Source organism: Coregonus lavaretus (assembly GCF_964263955.1).
Source record: "Coregonus lavaretus genome assembly, contig: SUPER_35_unloc_1, whole genome shotgun sequence".
NCBI classification, from domain to species: Eukaryota; Metazoa; Chordata; class Actinopteri; order Salmoniformes; family Salmonidae; genus Coregonus; species Coregonus lavaretus.
The window spans coordinates 2,902,176-2,923,098 of NW_028167181.1; the positions used below are offsets into that span (position 1 = coordinate 2,902,176).

A 20,923-nucleotide genomic window follows, 5' to 3' on the forward strand; every position below is an offset into this window, starting at 1 on the left:
AACACAAACAGTGTTTACACCTGTGTGTGTGTGTGTGTGTGTGTGTGTGTGTGTGTGTGTGTGTGTGTGTGTGTGTGTGTGTGTGTGTGTGTTAAATATGCACTATGCAGAAATCCTTCTGCCATTTCCTGGTTGCTAAAATTATATTTTCCAGTTTATGTGACAAAACAAGCAAGTATAGTGTAGATCTATACCTCACATTCCTATGAATTTCATCGGGTCGCCCAAAAAGTGACATATTGCAGCTTTAAAATGTTATGTTACAGGAGCAAGACTAAGTTATGAAAACAGGATGTACCTTGGGAATAGTTTGGAGAGGTGTCTAGAATTAGCCTGTTGGTTTCCCCATGAGGTTTGGATATTATATACAGTACATCTTGTCCTGTCTCCACCTTATCTAGCACAGAGGATAGGGGACTGCAGAGGAGTTGTACTGACATCGGCCTGCTTAAGATAACAATGGGTTAGCTATGGACTAAAGAGGCCATTTCCTGCTGCAGTAGGGGCTATCGCTGCGGACATCTTTTTAAGTGATTTTCAAGAACGTCTTCTTCTCAACATGGGGTAGTATGTACACACAATGATATTCACTGTAGCACCCTGGAATGGAATGTACTACTACAACTACACCATACAAAATGTGACTGCAGCCACTTTCCCCTACAGAAGGCAGGAATCTGTGTGTGTTCAGACCGATAATCTCACACATAATCGATAGTCTCCTCCTCTTGGACGAGAGGAATGAATTAAGATATTGAGTGATGATTACATTATATTAGAGTCATGATTAAGTGTCACGAGTCACTGGAACCACTTTCAGAACAATTATAAGTCTCATTCAACGGAGAAAATAAACGTTCACTATTGTATGGTTGACAGATCATTATCATGTTACACCTTTCAGACGCACTTCATCCTGACTTCTAGTATGAAAAGGGGAAAGTGGTTTGGCATTGACATCTCTTTAGGGAAGTCACACTATACTATGAGAGAGAAAAAGGAGGGGTGCGTCCAAACTGGCACCCTATTCCCGATATAGTACACTGCTTTTCACCAGAGCCCTATGGAGGCTCCATATGGAATAGTGTGCGATTTCTATGACCTTTATTTAACTAGGAAGTCCCATTGAGGTCAGAAGACCTCTTTGCAGAGGGAGACCTGGCATTTCCCACGCACCCTATGAAGGAAATAGGAAGGAAAGAGGGAGGAAAGGGACGGGACTCAGAGAGACCATAGAAATATAGACACTAGAACAGGAATCTACATCCATTTCTATGAGAGAGCGAGAGAGAGAGAGACACCAAGGTTTCACAACATACAGGTGATGTTAGATTGAGTTAGTCAGGCCTTCCAGTCACAAAGGCTACGGAAGCCTTACCACTGTTATCCAACAGGAAGTCATCCTGCGCGTAGCGGTACTTCTCTGGTCCGCACGCAATGAACACGTCGTCCTCGCCGAAGAAGTCCTGGAGACAGGTGATCTGGAGAGAGAGAGAGAGGGAGGGAATGAGAGAAAGGGTGACAGAAAGAAGAAGTTTAGCTAGAAGAGGAATCATGTGTAGGTCCTTGAGTTTAGAGGAAAAACTCTGGACACTAGTTATAGAAATACATTGAGGGAAAAAAGTATTTGATCCCCTGCTGATTTTGTACGTTTGCCCACTGACAAAGAAATGATCAGTCTATAATTTTAATGGTAGGTTTATTTGAACAGTGAGAGACAGAATAACAACAAAAAAATCCAGAAAAACGCATGTCAAAAATGTTATAAATTGATTTGCATTTTAATGAGGGAAATAAGTATTTGACCCCCTCTCAATCAGAAAGATATCTGGCTCCCAGGTGTCTTTTATACAGGTAACGAGCTGAGATTAGGAGAACACTCTTAAAGGGAGTGCTCCTAATCTCAGTTTGTTACCTGTATAAAAGACACCTGTCCACAGAAGCAATCAATAAATTAGATTCCAAACTCTCCACCATGGCCAAGACCAAAGAGCTCTCCAAGAATGTCAGGGACAAGATTGTAGACCTTCACAAGGCTGGAATGAGCTACAAGACCATCGCCAAGCAGCTTGGTGAGAAGGTGACAACAGTTGGTGCGATTATTCCCAAACGGAAGAAATACAAAAGCACTGTCAATCTCCCTCGACCTGGGGCTCCATGCAAGATCTCACCTCGTGGAGTTGCAATGATCATGAGAACGGTGAGTAATCAGCCCAGAATTACACGGGAGGATCTTGTCAATGATCTCAAGGCAGCTGGGACCATAGTCACCAAGAAAACAATTGGTAACACACTACGCTGCGAAGAACTGAAATCCTGCAGCGCCCGCAAGGTCCCCCTGCTCAAGAAAGCACATATACAGGGCCGTCTGAAGTTTGCCAATGAACATCTGAATGATTCAGAGGAGAACTGGGTGAAAGTGTTGTGGTCAGATGAGACCAAAATGGAGCTCTTTGGCATCAACTCAACTCGCCGTGTTTGGAGGAGGAGGAATGCTGCCTATGACCCCAAGAACACCATCCCCACCGTCAAACATGGAGGTGGAAACAATATGCTTTGGGGGTGTTTTTCTGCTAAGGGGACAGGACAACTTCACCGCATCAAAGGGACGATGGACGGGGCCATGTACCGTCAAATCTTGGGTGAGAACCTCCTTCCCTCAGCCAGGGCATTGAAAATGGGTCGTGGATGGGTATTCCAGCATGACAATGACCCAAAACACACGGCCAAGGCAACAAAGGAGTGGCTCAAGAAGAAGCACATTAAGGTCCTGGAGTGGCCTAGCCAGTCTCCAGACCTTAATCCCATAGAAAATCTTTGGAGGGAGCTGAAGTTTCGAGTTGCTAAACGTCAGCCTTGAAACCCTAATGACTTGGAGAAGATCTGCAAAGAGGAGTGGAACAAAATCCCTCCTGAGATGTGTGCAAACCTGGTGGCCAAGTACAAGAAAAGTCTGACCTCTGTGATTGCCAACAAGGGTTTTGCCACCAAGTACTAAGTCATGTTTTGCAGAGGGGTCAAATATTTATTTCCCTCATTAAAATGCAAATCAATTTATAACATTTTTGACATGCGTTTTTCTGGATATTTTTGTTGTTATTCTGCCTCTCACTGTTCAAATAAACCTACCATTAAAATTATAGACTGATCATTTCTTTGTCAGTGGGCAAACGTACAAAATCAGCAGGGGATCAAATACTTTTTTCCCTCAATGTACTGTGGGCCCTAGCAAGACATCTTCTAAAGGTTTGTCTAATGGGGTGTACCCATACCATGCATCTCTGTGGAGAATCAACCCATTTCATTATGAAAACAGTAGTTCATCCACCATTTAATATGCCGACGGAAGCCGAATGGGAATCCAATCGTTTCACATCCTATTGTACACACTACTGCATCATCTCTGTGTGAACATCCCACTCTTCGTTTCAGATGATTCTACTAAACATCACAATTATATTATAGCTGGATCCCACTCTGGCAGAACTGGGGGAGAAAAAGGGGCCATTATTATAATACATGTCATGTTGTTGGAGACTGAGGAAGGATGTCTGTCATATTTCATTATTTTGCGCCCATCACTGTGTGTGTGTGTGTGTGTGTGTGTGTGTGTGTGTGTGTGTGTGTGTGTGTGTGTGTGTGTGTGTGTGTGTGTGTGTGTGTGTGTGTGTGTGTGTGTGTGTGTGTGTGTGCATGAGCGCGTGCATGTGTGTGTGTGTGTCGCTGCATGCTGACGGCTCGCTCGAACAGCCCAATTAAAATCTGTCTGTGATGTGATGGCTCTTTCATGGTTGCTAAGCTCAGTGCCACAGAGGACGAGGCAACACTTTACAGCTTACAGCAAAGAGCTGAGGGTCAAAATATCACAACAATAACGTACTGCAGAGTCAAAATACACTGTCATGTGAGGAAATCACTGCAGCAAGCATTTCTGTTGCCAGGCAATTTCTTTCTCTCTATCTCTCTCTTTCACCTTCATTCTCCATTTTGTCTTCTCTCCACCTCCAGGTTAGTGTTTTTCGCAGAAATCGCACAGTTCTGCCTCCAGGGCAAGATTCATGACAATAAACGTCAACCTGCCTTCCACCTCTCCTTTCTCTCACGTAATATCTATAGCTACCATGATTTATCACACCATGATTTAGCACACCGTGATTTAGCACAACATGATTTAGCACACCATGATTTAGCACACCGTGATTTAGCACAACATGATTTAGCACAACATGATTTAGCACAACATGATTTAGCACAACATGATTTAGCACACCATGATTTAGCACACCGTGATTTAGCACAACATGATTTAGCACACCATGATTTAGCACACCGTGATTTAGCACAACATGATTTAGCACACCGTGATTTAGCACAACATGATTTAGCACACCATGATTTAGCACACCATGATTTAGCCCACAAAGCAGAGGGAGTTGCTCCTACATTACTTATCCATACACACTAGCTCCTCTGCAGTACTGTGGTAGTGCATTCAGCCCAGGCAGGCAGGGAGTATCAGTGGGTGGACAGGCAGGAAGGGGATTCGTTCATCATCATCATCATCACCTCACCCCCACACATCCCACTCATACCCTGGGAGAGAGGAGAGAAGAGAGGGGTGGACGGGTTGGAGCCAGTTCGGTAGGCAGATGGGAAAATGGGACCGCCACAGAAGCTTGGGGGTTGAAGCAGTGGAAGAGGGTGTGTAAGTGGTGGGCCTGGACTCTGGGGCAGATGGAGAGCAGTCTGCTGGAGGACCTTTAAATATGCCAACTCAAAACAGCAACAGCCACCATAACAGCCATCATAACACAATGACCAAAATCCTCTTCCAATACAGATTCCAAATCTCCTCCGTCCCCACACATCATTTTTAGGGCTCAGCCAGAAACTCTGTCAAGCTGACTTAATACATGAATAGATGACTTGACTTGGCAGTGTGTTGTGAGGCAGAATCTAAATCAATAACCATTGGAGGCTGAGAGAGAGGGGGGGGGGGGGCAAGGAAAGGAGAGGAAAGGAGAGGAGACAGAGACAAACAGAGAGACAGAGACAGACAGAGAGACAGAGACAGACAGAGAGACAGAGACAGAGAGCAGAGAGGTGAGAGGATGCGTGTGTGTTTGGCAGGCAGTGGCTCTTTGGTGGCATAGCTGGAATGGCTGCCATTCCTCAGCCGAGATCACTCACACTGAGCTGCTGATAACCCGGACAACCAGCCATATGTTGGCATCGTCATAGCGATGGCTCTAAGACATTGTTGGAACGCTTCAGCTGCCTTTGTTGATCTTTCCCATTGGATTAATGCTTTCACAACACATATGTAACAAACTGGCTACTGGTCCTATGAGATGTGATAGTGTACATGCACCATGGATTAAGTCCAGTACCATGAGTACATTGTTAACGAAAAGGACAAACCATATAAGCTAATGTCGTAAGCTGCTCAGTGGTACTGCCAAGTATTAGTATTTTATTAGGATCCCCATTTGCTGCTACTAACACAGCAACTACTTTTCCTGGGGTCCACACAAAACCCACTACAGACTCAAGTAAAACATAAAAATAAAAGCTAAAATCAGATGGTGACCTAAGACTGCCCTATAGTTAAGCCACGGTAAATATGCAGACTCACAGTGACACGTCAAATATTATCAGAATCTAACGCCATAAGCTGACATAATAGTGAAGTTCAGAACACTGCAGACCTAGGGTTTTAAAAGCCAGTAGTTTTCCATCCATCCAGGGCTGAGCTGTGTACAGTCCAGACAGAGTCTGCATTATGGGGACACAGTACAGCGTGTGACAGAGTCTGCATTATGAGGAAACGGTGCGTGACAGCCAGCAGCCTCAGACTGCTGAGGTGGCCTTGTCACGGTGTCCCCTGCCTGGGTACAGGCCAGTGGGGATGACAGCAGCAGACAAGACGTTGGTGACAGCGCGGGGGCGAAATCTCTGGGATCTGGAAAAGCAATACGACACTATTATGGGTACAACCACACAACACAAGCTCAACACTTTCACTTTCACACAGACATTTGACAATTTGACCACAGAAGAGGTACTAGTTAGTCTCTTCTGACTTCACCTTTTAGTTGTCAGAGAGGAGGAGAGTGAATTAGCCAGGGTCATTTCGTATTGCCCCTATTGCCCGGTTGATTGCCACCTGGGAAATCACTGTGGCGACCCCACAGTGGGGCGGTGTGATTGTCCAGGAGGCTTCAGGCCTGGCTACCATCGTGGCAGGGGAAGCTGTTTTTCCATTAATGCCACCACCCCCTTCCTCCCCGAGGCTGAATAGGACTACTGTAGGTCATTTCAGCTGGCCTGTGGTTCCCAGGAGGCCAAGGAGAGATGGAGATAAGGGGGATACACTCACAGAGTTTTGGAAAGAGAGAGAGGAGAGAAAGCAGGGATAAGAGAGGTCTTTAAACAAGGTTGTTTACAAAATGTCTGCTCCTACAGCTTGCCAGAAGAAGTACAGTCCAAATGTTGCCGATTACACTTTCTGGAGAGCATCCTCTCTAAGTGCATACTGAGGCCATGGTACCGTCTGGGGGAATAGTAGTGAACAGATGAATAAGGCAGGATAAGGATGTCAGACCTCATAGTCCATGTTGGTGTTTGTGTTCCCTTGACAACCGCTGCCAGGTTCAACAACAGCCAATGGCACACAGACCCTGTCAGGTTGGATTAGTCCTATACGGGAGATGAATCGTTTGGGGGAGGGGAGGGTGGGGGCTCTTGAGGCTGTGTGTCTTTGGTGAGTGTGTGTGTCTTTGGTGTGTGTGTGCGTGTGTGCATGTGTGTGTGTGTGTCTGTCTGTCTGTCTGTCTGTCTGTCTCTGTGTTTCTTTGGGGTGACATCTGTAACCTCAGTTTGACCTCCCATCTCACACAAGTTTTGTCTTACCTTATCTTGCTCTCTGTCTATCTCTCTCTGCCTCTGTCTTCCCATCTCTCCTATTCTGCCCTGGCCGACCCAGCAACAGAGAAATATGGGTTGAAGACTTGGGGGGGGGGGGGGGGAACACACCACCTAAACAGCTGTTGTTGTATGAGGAAGTCAGAACTATAATATCTGAACTGACTTGATATTTAAATTAATGACTGTTTACTAGTGGTTCAATTATGAGGTTGGCTATAAAATAAAAATTTCAATGGATTAAAACATCAAACAGGATGCTGTCATTACTTGCTAGAAGACAGCCTGTTTGGAAAACCATGAAAAAAAGACAAGACATTGCTCGTCCTAATATTTATATTTCTTAATTCCATTATTTTACTTTTAAATCTGTGTGTATTGTTGTGAATTGTTAGATATTACTGCACTGCTGGAGCTAGGAACACAAGCATTTTGCTACACCCGCAATAGTCTCCTGAGTGGCGCAGTGGTCTAAGGCACTGCATCGCAGTGCTAACTGTGTCACTAGAGATCCTGGTTCGAATCCAGGCTCTGTCGCAGCCGGCCGCGACCGGGAGACTCATGGGCGGCGCACAATTGGCCCAGCGTCGTCCAGGGTAGGGGAGGGAATGGCCGGCCGGGATGTAGCTCAGTTGATAGAGCATGGCGTTTGCAACGCCAGGGTTGTGGGTTCGATTCCCACGGGGGGCCAGTATAAAAAAATATGTATTCACTAACTGTAAGTCGGTCTGGATAAGAGCATCTGCTAAATGACTAAAATGTAAATGTAAAATGTAAATAACATATGCTAAATATGTGTATGCGACCAAAAACATTTGATTTGATTTGACTTGACATTGATGTGAGCTAAAATATCCCTTTCACCCAATGAAGAATTGGGCTAAATAATCCCCAAAAGGGACATGGACTCTAACTGAACAGACAGATGTGAAGGCCATTGAGCTAATAACCACTGTGGGACAGAAATAATCCTACCCAGCTCTCATACAGTACAAGCTATGTAGAACATCACAAGACCTTTTGCATCTTGAAACGGAGCTGAAATGTCATCACTCTTTCACAGAGAAAAAGATATTCATCAACTGAAAAGCAAGAGAGCACTTCTTACATAAGGTGAGTGGAGTAGACTAGGCTACATCTCTTGATCGTTGCTTACTGCCCTTTCCATAATGAAGGTGGTAGTGGGTCGATTAGTGGGTGTACTCTGAGGCGCTGCAGGGGGACTGAGGATGAAAGTTTAGATCCCCATTATCATCATCACAGGCCTGACAGCCCATTCGCTGTAATCATGGGGTACCGTCCTCCCAGCACACACACACACACACACACACACACACACACACACACATTCACATACACACACACACACACACATACACATACACATACACACACACACATACACATACACACACACACACACACACACACACACACACACACACACACACACACACACACACACCACCCCCGTCGTGTCAGCCCCCATTTCATTTGGGTGACAGTAATAAGGGTTAAAAGGGGGTGGGAGGGTCCCGTTGAGATCTCCCAGAATGGAAGAGAGGAGAGAGGGAGTGAAGAAAGAGAGGGATGGTTTGGGAGAGAGAGATGATTTATGCAGGAGAGAAGAGAAAGGAGAGAGGGAGGGAGGGGAAAAGAGGGGGATAGTTTAGAAGGAGCGAGAGAGAGGGATGCTGCCTTCAGCAAGGTCGTAGTAGCGTACTGCAATGCACAGCACCATGGAACAGGAGTCAGGACAGAGTGCATTGTGGGATATTGGGGTTGTCCTCACACGGGTTACCAACTATTCAGAGCCGTAGGCTACACACCATAAGTACGAACATGCAAATGAATCCTCCTCATTGCAAATGTACGATAATTGCATTCCTCTTTTTAAGACTGATGAGCTAGTTAGTTATTCTACGGTGTAGGATATGTAAACGGAGTGTAGACTACTGGTAGACTACTGGTTCATTATTTTAGAGTGCTATCTGTCATCCCCCATGTTAGACAACCAGCCTTTGACGAGACGGAGGGAGAGAGAAAAAGGAGGATAAAGAGAGAAAACACACAGAGCTACGGGGAGAAATGAAGCTCATCATTAGCTAGCTGCGCTGAATTAGACTAGCGATTAGCGGCTAAACACTGTAGGCTTTTGAATAGCCTAAACCACCAAACGACTGCTGAAAGGAGCTGGCTTTAGTATTCATCAGGCATTTCTCAGTGAGACCAGATATAATGGCAGCAACAAGCAGAAAACAGTAAAAGTCATTCACTTACATTCAAATCTCAGTTGAGAGAACATTAATTATGAAAACCTTTAATGGAGCAGTGACAAATGAGCGTGTCACTGTGGATTCTCTGCTACCAGGCCTTTTACAGTAGATGGATAACCACAGCAATATAACATGATGCATACTTAATGAGTGTCATTTTATATTACGACACATCAAGAAAAAATGCTATTTCTCAGTCAAGGCGAATAGCTCCGAGAATGGTGAGAACAAAATCTAAATGTCAGAGAGCTTCTAGCTCCATAAAAACCCTAGTATTGCTGCCTGCTGGTGACACCCCTGTAGCTAAACACTAGTATAACTCCCCTGTAGACAACTGAACTCTGGCTCACACCAGACTAGAGAGAACTCAGCTCGGCAGGCCTATCTCTCACACACTCAGCCAGCCAGCTGTGTCTCCCCTTTGAGCTCTGAGTCACATCCCTGTACAGTGACATGATGCTATACTGTAATACAGTACACCCCCTATGATCCTATACTGTAATACAGTAACCCTCTGATCCTATACTGTAATACAGTAACCCTCTGATCCTATACCGTAATACAGTACACCCCCTATGATCCTATACCGTAATACAGTAACCCTCTGATCCTATACCGTAATACAGTAACCCTCTGATCCTATACCGTAATACAGTAACCCTCTGATCCTATACCGTAATACAGTAACCCTCTGATCCTATACTGTAATACAGTAACCCTCTGATCCTATACTGGTCCTCTGTAGCTCAATTGGTAGAGCATGGCGCTTGTAACGCCAGGGTAGTGGGTTCGATTGCCGGGCCCACCTATACATAAAAATGTATGCACACATATACATAAACATGTATGCTTTGGATAAAAGCGTCTGCGAAATGGCATATTGTTATTATATTATTTAATACAGTAACCCTCTGATCCTATACCGTAATACAGTAACCCTCTGATCCTATACCGTAATACAGTAACCCTCTGATCCTATACCGTAATACAGTAACCCTCTGATCCTATACCGTAATACAGTAACCCTCTGATCCTATACTGTAATACAGTAACCCTCTGATCCTATACCATTTTACAGTAACCCTCTGATGCTATACCGTAATACAGTAACCCTCTGATCCTATACCGTAATACAGTACACCCCCTATAGCAGTCTGAGTCTATACTAGCTGCAGTGCACTGAGTTTTAAGGGAAGAAGAGAGGAGAAGCTGCGGGGCTGAGGCTAGTGCTGCAGCATGCAAAATGAAAACACCTTCCTGCACACTCTGTACCGATTGATCTGCACTCAGTCCCCCTGGACTGCACACAGTCACCCCCATCCCCTGCAGAGAGAGGGAGAGGTTAGCTGGCTGGATGTTGTAGTGGAGAATATTGCTGTGTTAATAACTGATACTTCCTGAAATGCAGAGGTGAGGGGGGATTCTGGCTTCACCGATATGAGAGAAGCATTTCATAATACAGTAAATAAAACAAAAGCATGAAATTATACATTTACAATATAAAATACGCATACAGATGCAGTACTATTACCCTGCAGCTACCCTACCCTCTCAGTAACACAGTAAAACATTCTTAATCCCATGTACTTTCAGTCTATAAGTCTCAAGTGTCATTCTTGAATCTCAGATTTGACCCACGCCTGAGTCGTGTTCCGTTCCTCTGTTCCTCACCTCCTCCAGGATCCCCACCCCCCCACTGAGCCTCCCTGCTGCCTCTCTTCCACTCCCCCTTTCCTCCACTTCCCCCTCTCCTCCCACTAGCATAGGCTAATGATGGAACCCAGGGGTTTACTCTACTCAGTGGTACAACATTACAAAACGTAGATGGAAATAGGATTTATAGAGATAACATGATTCTCTATTTTCTGTGTACTCTACAACACATTTCTCATTTGTACGTTGTGTAATGTTGAACCTTGTTGAATAAGCCTCTGTTCTAGCCTCCACAAAGAGATCTGTGTCCCGTGTGGGTGAAGTCTGACAATACTGCTTCCGCTATCAAATACTGTAGAAACACACTGGACAACACTGTCTGTCTGGTCACCTAAACATCACCACCCTCTCCAGTCCAGCTGACAGGCTCTGCCACACTCAATGTAAAACAGGCTTGCGTGCGGGCCACTAACATTAGCATGACACAATTACATCTGTTTAGGATGTTATGCCCATTCATATCTATGTACAAGACATAGTCATTTTTAAATCTGGCAGCTGATTTCATAGCTGAACCACTTACATATCTGTTCAATCTAACCCTGGAATGTAATGAAATTCCAAAGATCTGGAAATCAGCATTTGTCCTACCACTTTTAAAAGGGGGAGATCCAACTCTTTTAAATAATTATAGGCCAATCTCAAAGCTGTCACCCCTGGTGAAAATACTTGAAACCCTTGTAAGTGAACAGCTAAAAGAGTTTTTATTTACTAACTCTATTTTATCAATGTATCAATCGGGCTTCAGGAAGAAGCATAGCACAATTACAGCAGCCATGAAGGTTTTAAATGATATCACTGAAGCCCTTGACAAAAAACAGCACTGTGTCTCACTTTTTATTGATCTCTCTAAGGCTTTTGATACAGTTGATCATGCTATACTAAGGCAGAGATTGTTGAGTGTAGGTCTTTCGGAGCATGCAGTTGCATGGTTTGCTAACTATCTGTCTGATAGAACTCAGTGCACTCAATTTGATGGGCTTATGTCTGTTAAATTGTCTGTCCTGAATGGTGTGCCCCAGGGCTCTGTACTTGGTCCTCTCTTATTCACTATTTATATTAATGATTTAGACAAAAATGTCCAAAATGCACAACTTCATTTTTATGCTGATGATACTGTTATTTACTGTTGTGCCTCATCTCTTACAAAAGCTTTCCAGAACTTGCAAACTGCTTTTTATACTGTTCAACATACCTTGTGTCAATTGAAGCTTATCCTCAACACTGACAAAACTAAACTAATGGTGTTTTCTAATGCAAGAAATAGACCTCTGAACCTTTCACCTGTTATTACCTGTCAGGGCAAGGAGATTGAGGTTGTAACCTCATATAAATATCTTGGAATTCTAATTGATGACGGCCTCTCTTTTAAATTGCATATTCAACAACTTACAAAAAAATTGAAGCTGAAATTGGGATTTTATTTTAGGAATAAGGCCTGTTTTTCTTTTGAAGCCAGAAGGAGGCTAGTATCAGCTACATTTATGCCTTTACTAGATTATGGGGATATTTTATATATGAATGCTTCCGCTCAGTGTTTGAGATCAATTGACACTCTTTATCATGGTACTTTGAGATTTATTTTAAACTGCAAAACCCTTACGCACCACTGTACTTTGTATACCAGGGTTGGCTGGCCTTCTCTAGTCACTCGTAGGCTCAGTCACTGGTATACTTTTATTTACAAAGCCATTTTGGGTTTACTACCTTTTTATTTGGGCATTTTTATTGTTCAGAAATGTGGTGGGTACTCTCTTCGTTCACTGGACTTTATCCTGCTAACTGTTCCAAATGTCAGAACTGAATTTGGTAAAAGGTCTTTTATGTACTCTGCGCCATCGTCTTGGAACACCTTACAAAATAATTTTAAACTGGAAGAACTTGTCCCGATTAGTGTTTTTAAATCTCTGATGAAGGATTTTGAGGCTGATTCCCTGACCTGTCAATGTTTTTAATTTGCTGTTTTTGATATTGTTATACTCTTGTGAATTCATGAATGGTTTTTTACTAGATTACTTGTAGTTTTTCATGTTGTCTGTCTGTAATCTTTTGTAATGACTTGGTGCTGCCTATCTTGGCCAGGACGCTCTTGAAAAAGAGATTTTAAATCTCAATGAGCCCTTCCTGGTTAAATAAAGGTTAAATAAAATAAAAAATAATCCTTTGTGATATTAACCATTCTATTAGGGTAATGTACTGAGAGCAGTATGTGAATATGATTATGTGATTAAATCAAAACAGTGTGTGGGCTGGGCTCTGGGCCTATATTCACAAGAGTAGGATTGCTGCTACAGGATCAGTTTTAAATAAGATTAAATGGACAGGCGGGACCTGATCCTAAATCAGCACTACTTTGAAACTCTTTTTGAATACGGGCCCAGATCAACTGTTTAGTCATTTCAGAGAGTAAATTATCCCAGAGCCGCTACAGTGGAAACACCAACACAGTCAGCTTCACAGTGCTGTTGATAAGAATGGCCCCCAGCCCCGGGCTTGTCCGGCTGGACAAACAAAAACAAAACATGGTGTTGACAATGACATCACAGTCAAACAATGGGCTCCCCCAACCGCCAGAGGACTGTTGCACGTTTTGGGCCGGCCGTTAGCCACGTGCTCTCTTGCTCTCCGGCTCGCTCCGTCCACCGCCTGCCTGCTTTTTGGTTTGTCTGTTGTACACTGTCTGGTTGATCATGATGCCAGTGTTGGAGAGAAAACAGCGGCTTTGTTTTGTTGCTTTAACAGGAATGCTGGTGGTCTTTGTATCTATCTCTGGCAGGGTCTGTGTGCCATCTGCCAGGGGTGAAGGGTTATTTATTCTCCCCGTAGTGGGCACTGCCACCAGGCACGCCGTCTCCACATGATGCCAATTATGTTGGCCGTTTGTGGTCTCCACACTCTGATTCATATCGATACTATCCTTCACAGGAGCACACATTTACTCAGTGCTGTAATCCCATCACACTTTCCATTTCCTATCATTCACTCTCCAGAATTATCATAAACTCACCACCCAATTGAATATGGGTATCATGGTGGCATGCTGTACTGTATCTATGGTGCATTTCACTTCTACAATATTGAAGGTGGGAATATTTAACCCACTGTTTGTCAGATGGTGCTGTATACTAATGAGTACATAAAAAAATGATGTTTTATAGTCAAATACACATTCCTAGATGGCTGTTGATCTAAATGGTGATCTGCTCTCTAATCCACACTCTGTCCTAAAAACAACTGCCTAACAAACAGGGGTGTGTGTGTGTGTGTCTGTACCCTCTAGCGACAAGGGGAGGGGTGAAGGGGGGTTCCCCTCAACTAATCCCTATCTAACATCCAACACCATCTTCACCAACGGCAAGAAGAAACATCAGAAATGACAAGACGTCATACTCATCAATACCAATTAAACAGACGACTAGAAAGTGTAGAAATGGACAATGAATTCCAGTATGAAAGATCCACTCCAAGTCCGAGGCCATGCTTTCTAATAACCTCTATTTTTATCTTTATCTAAACATCATCTTACAATAATTTCATGAACAGTACAGTATCTTCCAGTTAACGCTGCAATATTTTCCCCCCACTCAAATTCACATAGAAATGTGTGTTATAGATCTGTCATTGTCATTGAAAGCAAGTCTAAGAAGCGGTAGATCTGTTATTTGCTTCCCGTTCATAAGTTTCATTTTTGCGTCTTTTACTTTCGGTTTTGTACACCAGCTTAAAAAAGCTGAAAATACAATATTTTTGGTTATGGAAAATATATTTCACAGCGGTTTAGATGATTCTCTACACTATACTTGCTTGTTTTGTCACATAAACTGAAATTAGGCGAACTATTAGAATTTTAGCAACCAGGAAATGGCGGAGCGATTTCCAAACAGATCTTTGTTGCACTAAAACATCCCTCAGTATTGAGGTCATAAGGTCACCATGGTTAAGAGCGTGAGGTGATGCCATGCTGTATCACGGACGGTGCAGCTCCACGCAGAGGACCACAGCCCTACTCCCTAAGGCATGCAGCTCCGCGTGGGGATCCATAGCTCCGCGAGGGGCCCCATTGTCTAATCTCGGATCAGCTCCACGTGGGGGCTTTGTGATGGTTTGCACCAACAGGCTGAAAGTGATTCAGCCTTTTCATTCTTGCTAATCCATGCCCGCCGAAGGGCACTCAAAAACAGCTTTCCCCATGCTATCTGAACACGCACATGCAAACACACACACATGCATAAATTTTTGCCTCTTTCCGTCTAGACTGGTACGCTGGTACGTTGTCAATTAAAGTGAATTCAACGTGAAATCCACAAAAAAATGTCACCATGTCATTGGATTTAGGTTAAAAATGGGTGAAAGAAATATGAAATTCCCTTACGTTGATTACTTTTTTCAAATCCAATCAGTTTTCCATGTTGATTCAACATCATCACATTTAATTTGGGGGTTGGAAACAATGTTGATTCAACCAGTTTTTGCCCAGTGGGAAGTGCTGTGACCAGACCCATCCATTTCATTAGCTATAGAGGATGAATGAAGGAGACCCAACCCAATGAGATAAATATGGAGTCTGTAGCCATTCCAACAGTGGCCTCATCAACCGGCCATTGGGCTCATATGGATTAAGTGACTTTGCATTGAGCCGGTTACTGCACCTACTCATCAATAACCTCTAATACAAATCTGCACTATACTGCATTTGCACTATGGACGTACACCTCTGCACAGCACTGTATATACTCTGTATATTAGCCATGGCAGCATCCTTCCCTCTGCTTATATAGATATATTCCCTCTGTAAAATGTATATTCAGAGTTTGATGTTTACTGTTCCCATATTGCATATTCTGTATGATGTCTATGTGGACTGTATTCTGTTTGGATACGGTCTACTGCTGGCAGCACCTTCTCACTAAGGCAAATTCCTTCTGTGTAAATGTATTTGGCAAATAAAGGTAATTCGGATTCATTTGGAAAGTGGAGCTCTACTCTTCAGTATACCTGATGCCATGTTTTGAATACATTATCAATGACATCAACACAACTGTTTACTATGCAGCTAGGCCTACATCCTCAGACTACATACATGTAAACATAAAACCGTAGGACTAGCATCACCGGGCCCAGCTATCCTACATTATGTTCCCAGAGAGATGTCCATCCATCTCAAAAATGAAATAATTAACTATCATTCAGTCAGGACTTCCTTCCTTCCTGCCCCATGATAATGGTTCAGCTCCTAGTTCCCTTCATAATGGCTCCTGTATCTAGTCCCCTTCATAATGGCTCTTGTATCTAGTCCCCTTCATAATGGCTCCTGTATCTAGTCCCCTTCATAATGGCTCCTGTATCTAGTCCCCTTCCTAATGGATTCTGTAGGTATTCCATCTCTATTCACTAGGCCTGGTTAAAGGGTTGAGCGGGCAGGCCATTTCAGCCTAATCATCTCAGCAGTCCTAACAGGGCAGGCCTGTGTACCGTTCCCCTCAGGATAATGAACGAAATGTCATCCTGATGACAACACACACTGAAATAGTTGGATCGTGAAAGACCGTGGCATTTCGATTGCTTTCTTTTTACAATTTTCCCTGACATATAGGCAGAGGATGTTTGGAGAATGAGTTTACAATGTGGATTGCAAAGAGCTACATATACATCTGCACAGTCTATGTCAAGGCGTCAGCATGCTTCAGTTCGGCTGGCGCCTAGCCCAACTCGGATAGGCGAACCGAACGAGTGTGCTCGCATACTCCCTTGAAAAACGAGAAAAAAGCTGCAATAGTACTGTTCGTCCATTTTAAGATGCCGTAGCCGGTATACACTTCCTCAAAAATCAGAATTAATCTAAGATAACGCAAGAAATCTGTCATTCATTTTGACTTTTAGCTGAGGAGATCTTATTTGCGCAATTTTACATCTAACTAAGATGTTTGGTGCAGTGTTTCTCAATGAAAGAATGTGCATGAAAATGACTCATCTCTCGTTAAATGACAACAAAGACTTTATTGAAAAATCCATACTGTTGACCAATCACGACGAAGGGGTGTAGACAGTGGCTAACGAAGTCCAAAATGAACAAAAACGTCACAAAATAGATGAGGAGAGACAGGCAGGTTACTATGGGCTACCATTGACATCTGAGGGTGTGGGGTGAGGAGGGGTGAAGAAGGTGAGGAGGGGTGAAGAAGGTGAGGAGGAGTGAGGAGGGGTGAAGAAGGTGAGGAGGGGTGAGGAGGGGTGAAGAGGGGTGAGGAGGAAAGCCTTCTCCAATGACAAAGAAACCATGGCCTAAGCACACTGATTACCAATGCATTCAGAAAGCACAGAGGCTTCAATGGAATACACACACAACTATGGCACCTGACAGTAGACCATTTACAATGAAAAAAAATATTATTTGTTTGGAATGACTGTAGATCAAAGTCACGGAGTGCAACCTTAGCCTGTCTTAAGTCAAAGTGGAATAGTGGATATGACTAATTGAATGAAAGGAATGGGAAACATATGAGCCATGGAAACCAGCCATCTTTTACAGACTATATGATAGTTCCATTCCCACTCTGCTTCTCCCAGGGGGAAAACTATTACCTGCTACAGTAGACTGTATTGGTGCGCTATCATATCTTTCATCATTTTGAAACGCTGTTGGGATTTTCTCTCTATTCCCACTTAGAAGATTTCCCCTGAGAAAACAAAAATGTCTACCTCTTTATAAGAGCTCCACGTAGGCTAGCTGGATGTGTCTGTGTCACGCACGGGTGCACGCACGCACACACACACACACACACACACACACACACACACACACACACACACACACACACACACACACACACACACACACACACACACACACACACACACACACACACACAAACACAGTGTGCATGTTGTATTCCCTTCAGTTCCACTTACTGTAAGGATAAGGGGAATGAAAAGGCTTGCTCTAAACGAGCAAACCAGCACATGGGGAGATTGGGGCCTAAAGGTCACCTTCTGTGGAGATGACCTCCCTATCCTCCATGTATTTATCTAATATGTAATCACTGTCTATATCATCCACAGATTGATCATACTCATCATATTCCCAGGCCTTACATGTACCACATGGATTTACATGATTACATTTATTTAAGGGTAAAGGTTAATTCTGAGGGGGGAAAGTGGGAAATGGAATTCTCAAATCTTGGTAGAACTGAATTGGCTGTCGGTTGCTTTGCTCAGTGGGGAACCTTAAAAGAGGGGGAGGAGATGGGAGAAGTGGAGGAGGAGAAGGAGGAACAAGATAAGCCACAGGAGGGGGAGGTATATGTCGACGTGCCCTTGAGTAAGGCACTTAACCCTAATTTGCGCCGTACTACTATGGCTGACCCTGTAAAACAACACATTTCACTGTACCCATCTGGTGTATGTGACCCCCCCCCGAGTGTACCAAACATTAGGATCACCTGCTCTTTCCATGACATAGACTGATCAGGTGAATCCAGGTGAAAGCTATGATCCTTTATTGATGTCACTTGTTAAATCCACTTCAATCAGTGTAGAAGAAGGGGAGGAGACAGGTTAAAGAAGGATTTTTAAGCCTTGAGACAATTGAGACATGGATTGTGTATGTGTGCCATTCAGAGGGTGAATGGGCAAGACAAAATATTTAAGTGCCTTTGAACGGGGTATGGTATTAGGTGCCAGGCGCACCGGTTTGTGTCAAGAACTGCAACACTGCTGGGTTTTTCATGCATAACAGTTTCCCGTGTGTATCAAGAATGGTCCACCACCCAAAGGACATCCAGCCAACTTGACACAGCCGTGGGAAGCATTGGAGTCAACATGGCCCAGCATCCCTGTGGAACGTTTTCGACACCTTGTAGAGTCCATGCCCCGACGAATTGAGGATGTTCTGAGGGCAAAAGGGGGTGCAACTCAATATTAGGAAGGGGTTCCTAATGTTTTGTACACTCAGTAGATGTATAGGAAGTGGAAAAGAGGGTCTGAGTGGATCTGGAGTGGTGATGCTGCAGGCTGACTAGGTTGGGGGTAGGGGAGAGACTCTTTACCTCCCCCCTCCCCCTCTCTCCTTATCCCCCCCCCCCTTCCTTCTTTCCCTTCCTGTGCTCTCATCGCTTGGCCTTGGCCGGATCCTCATCTGTGCTCATAAAATTCTGATGATGTAGTCAGGTCCATCATAATGGTCCACCATAATAGTACAACTGGCAGCCATTCACTGTGATAATGATACACTGAGGCCATAATTCCCACAGGGGGCCAGTATGAAAAAATTTATGCACTCACTAACTGTAAGTCGCTCTGGATAAGAGCGTCTGCTAAATGACTAAAATGTAAATGTAAATAATATAGCCAGCGATATTACCAACGGTAGCTGACTGCAGGGATAATAGAACCATGTGCTGCTCATACGCTGTGAAACGGTTGTGAAGTTACTATGGCTACAGCAGCCAGGTCAAATACATTGGCTGTCCAGAAGGTGTGTGTGTACACATGCATGCTATCTTACAATCCCACAAGGGGGGACGTCGATGATGAAATCAGCACCTGCAGTGGACTGCACTATACTGTAGCTCCTACAGCATCTATCTATCTATTTATCTATTTTCCTCCAGAAGCCAAATGTCAGTGAAATTAAGCGTGAATAAACAAAATATTTCACTCTACAATGTTTACAGGACAGCTGGCACGTTCTCTTTCTTCAATCCCATTTCCTGCCATAGAACTCCTATTCTTTCTTTCTCCACACGGCTTTGAGATGTAAAACAGAGAGAAGTTTCTCTCTCAAAGCAGCAGCTGATTCAGTTGGCCCTGATATAGGGATATCAATTAACATTCATCCAGACTAGTGGCTTAGCAAGAGAGAGCTGGACTGAGAGTGCATTGTGTTTACAAATGGAGAGTACACACACACACCTGACAGCTGCACTTTAACCCCCTACACACACATACGCGAGCACACACACACTCCCTCAAGTGATATGTCTAATTATCCGGTGATGATCACGGCCCTGGTAGGGGAGCTAGGGGAGGATATCTGGGGGGTGGGGTGTTGGTTAGCAGACCCCTACAGACACAGATATTGCCTGGGACCAATGATTTGATTGTTTGGAGGAGGAGCAGATGGCAGGCCGGGCTAGGGTGTAGTCGTGGGGCCGTCCTTCATGTCTTAGCGCTGGTAGCTTGTTAGCGCTGGCTGCTAAGCCCAAGGGTGAGGCATTTGATGGGCTTTCTGAGACCCCTCTCTGGGGCTTTGGGTTCTAATACGCTAGCGGCTATGCTAACCGTAAAAGGCTCTCATTTGAAGGATTTATTAAGTTCTTACACAGCCAAAACAGTGTGATAGCTTTGAAGACTTAGAAGCCAATGTTTTGGATTATATACTGAATGTAATTATTTGAGGGGAAAACTAACATTCGAAATGATAAGCCAACACTTGAGGAGAAAAGAGAATCCCTTCTTCTCTCTAATAACAAAAGCATCCACTTTACTCTAATACAGAGATAAAAATGACACACTGAAATGGCTCTTCTCAAGGCCATCTCACCCTTCAAAGGACAAATCAGACGTAATAGTGAGTGACATCATGTTACAGCCATGGGAGACACACAGACAGACACACACAGACAACCCCCTCCAGAGTCTGCTGGAGAGGGAATCACAGGAGACACGCCCGTCTAGAGACATGAGCACCGGGAGCGTCTCAGAGCGTGAAAAGCAGCTTAGCTGGAGGAGAGAGGCTCTGTCAGAGAGAGGGAAAGAGAGAGAGCGAGTCAACTGTCAGATTATCCAGACAAGTCTAATGTAGAGAGTTCACTTGGTAGGCAGGCAGATTGGACAAGGAGCAGTGGAAAAGCAACAGGCCTTAGATTATGTAGTTAACCATTTAACTGCTAAAGATTTAACATCAGAAATCCTAGGTATAAGCCTTGCTTATTTATTCAGACACAAGAGTTTTTGATGACTTTACAAAATTGCATGAACTTAAAAATATGACCAGAAAACCAGAGTAA

General features: G+C 43.9%; 1 protein-coding gene across 1 annotated transcript in view; it reads right to left on the minus strand.

Moving 5' to 3' along the window:
* Nucleotides 1-1,337: 1,337 nt before the first annotated feature.
* LOC311109960 (serine/threonine-protein kinase DCLK2-like) overlaps nt 1,338-20,923 on the minus strand; it is a gene marked incomplete at its 3' end in the record, with an annotated part of 32,848 nt that continues 13,262 nt past the window's right edge. The window contains exon 3 of the mRNA XM_084188475.1: nt 1,338-1,481. Coding sequence (XP_084044601.1) covers nt 1,338-1,481 — 144 coding nt within the window. The remainder of the gene's footprint in view (nt 1,482-20,923) is intronic.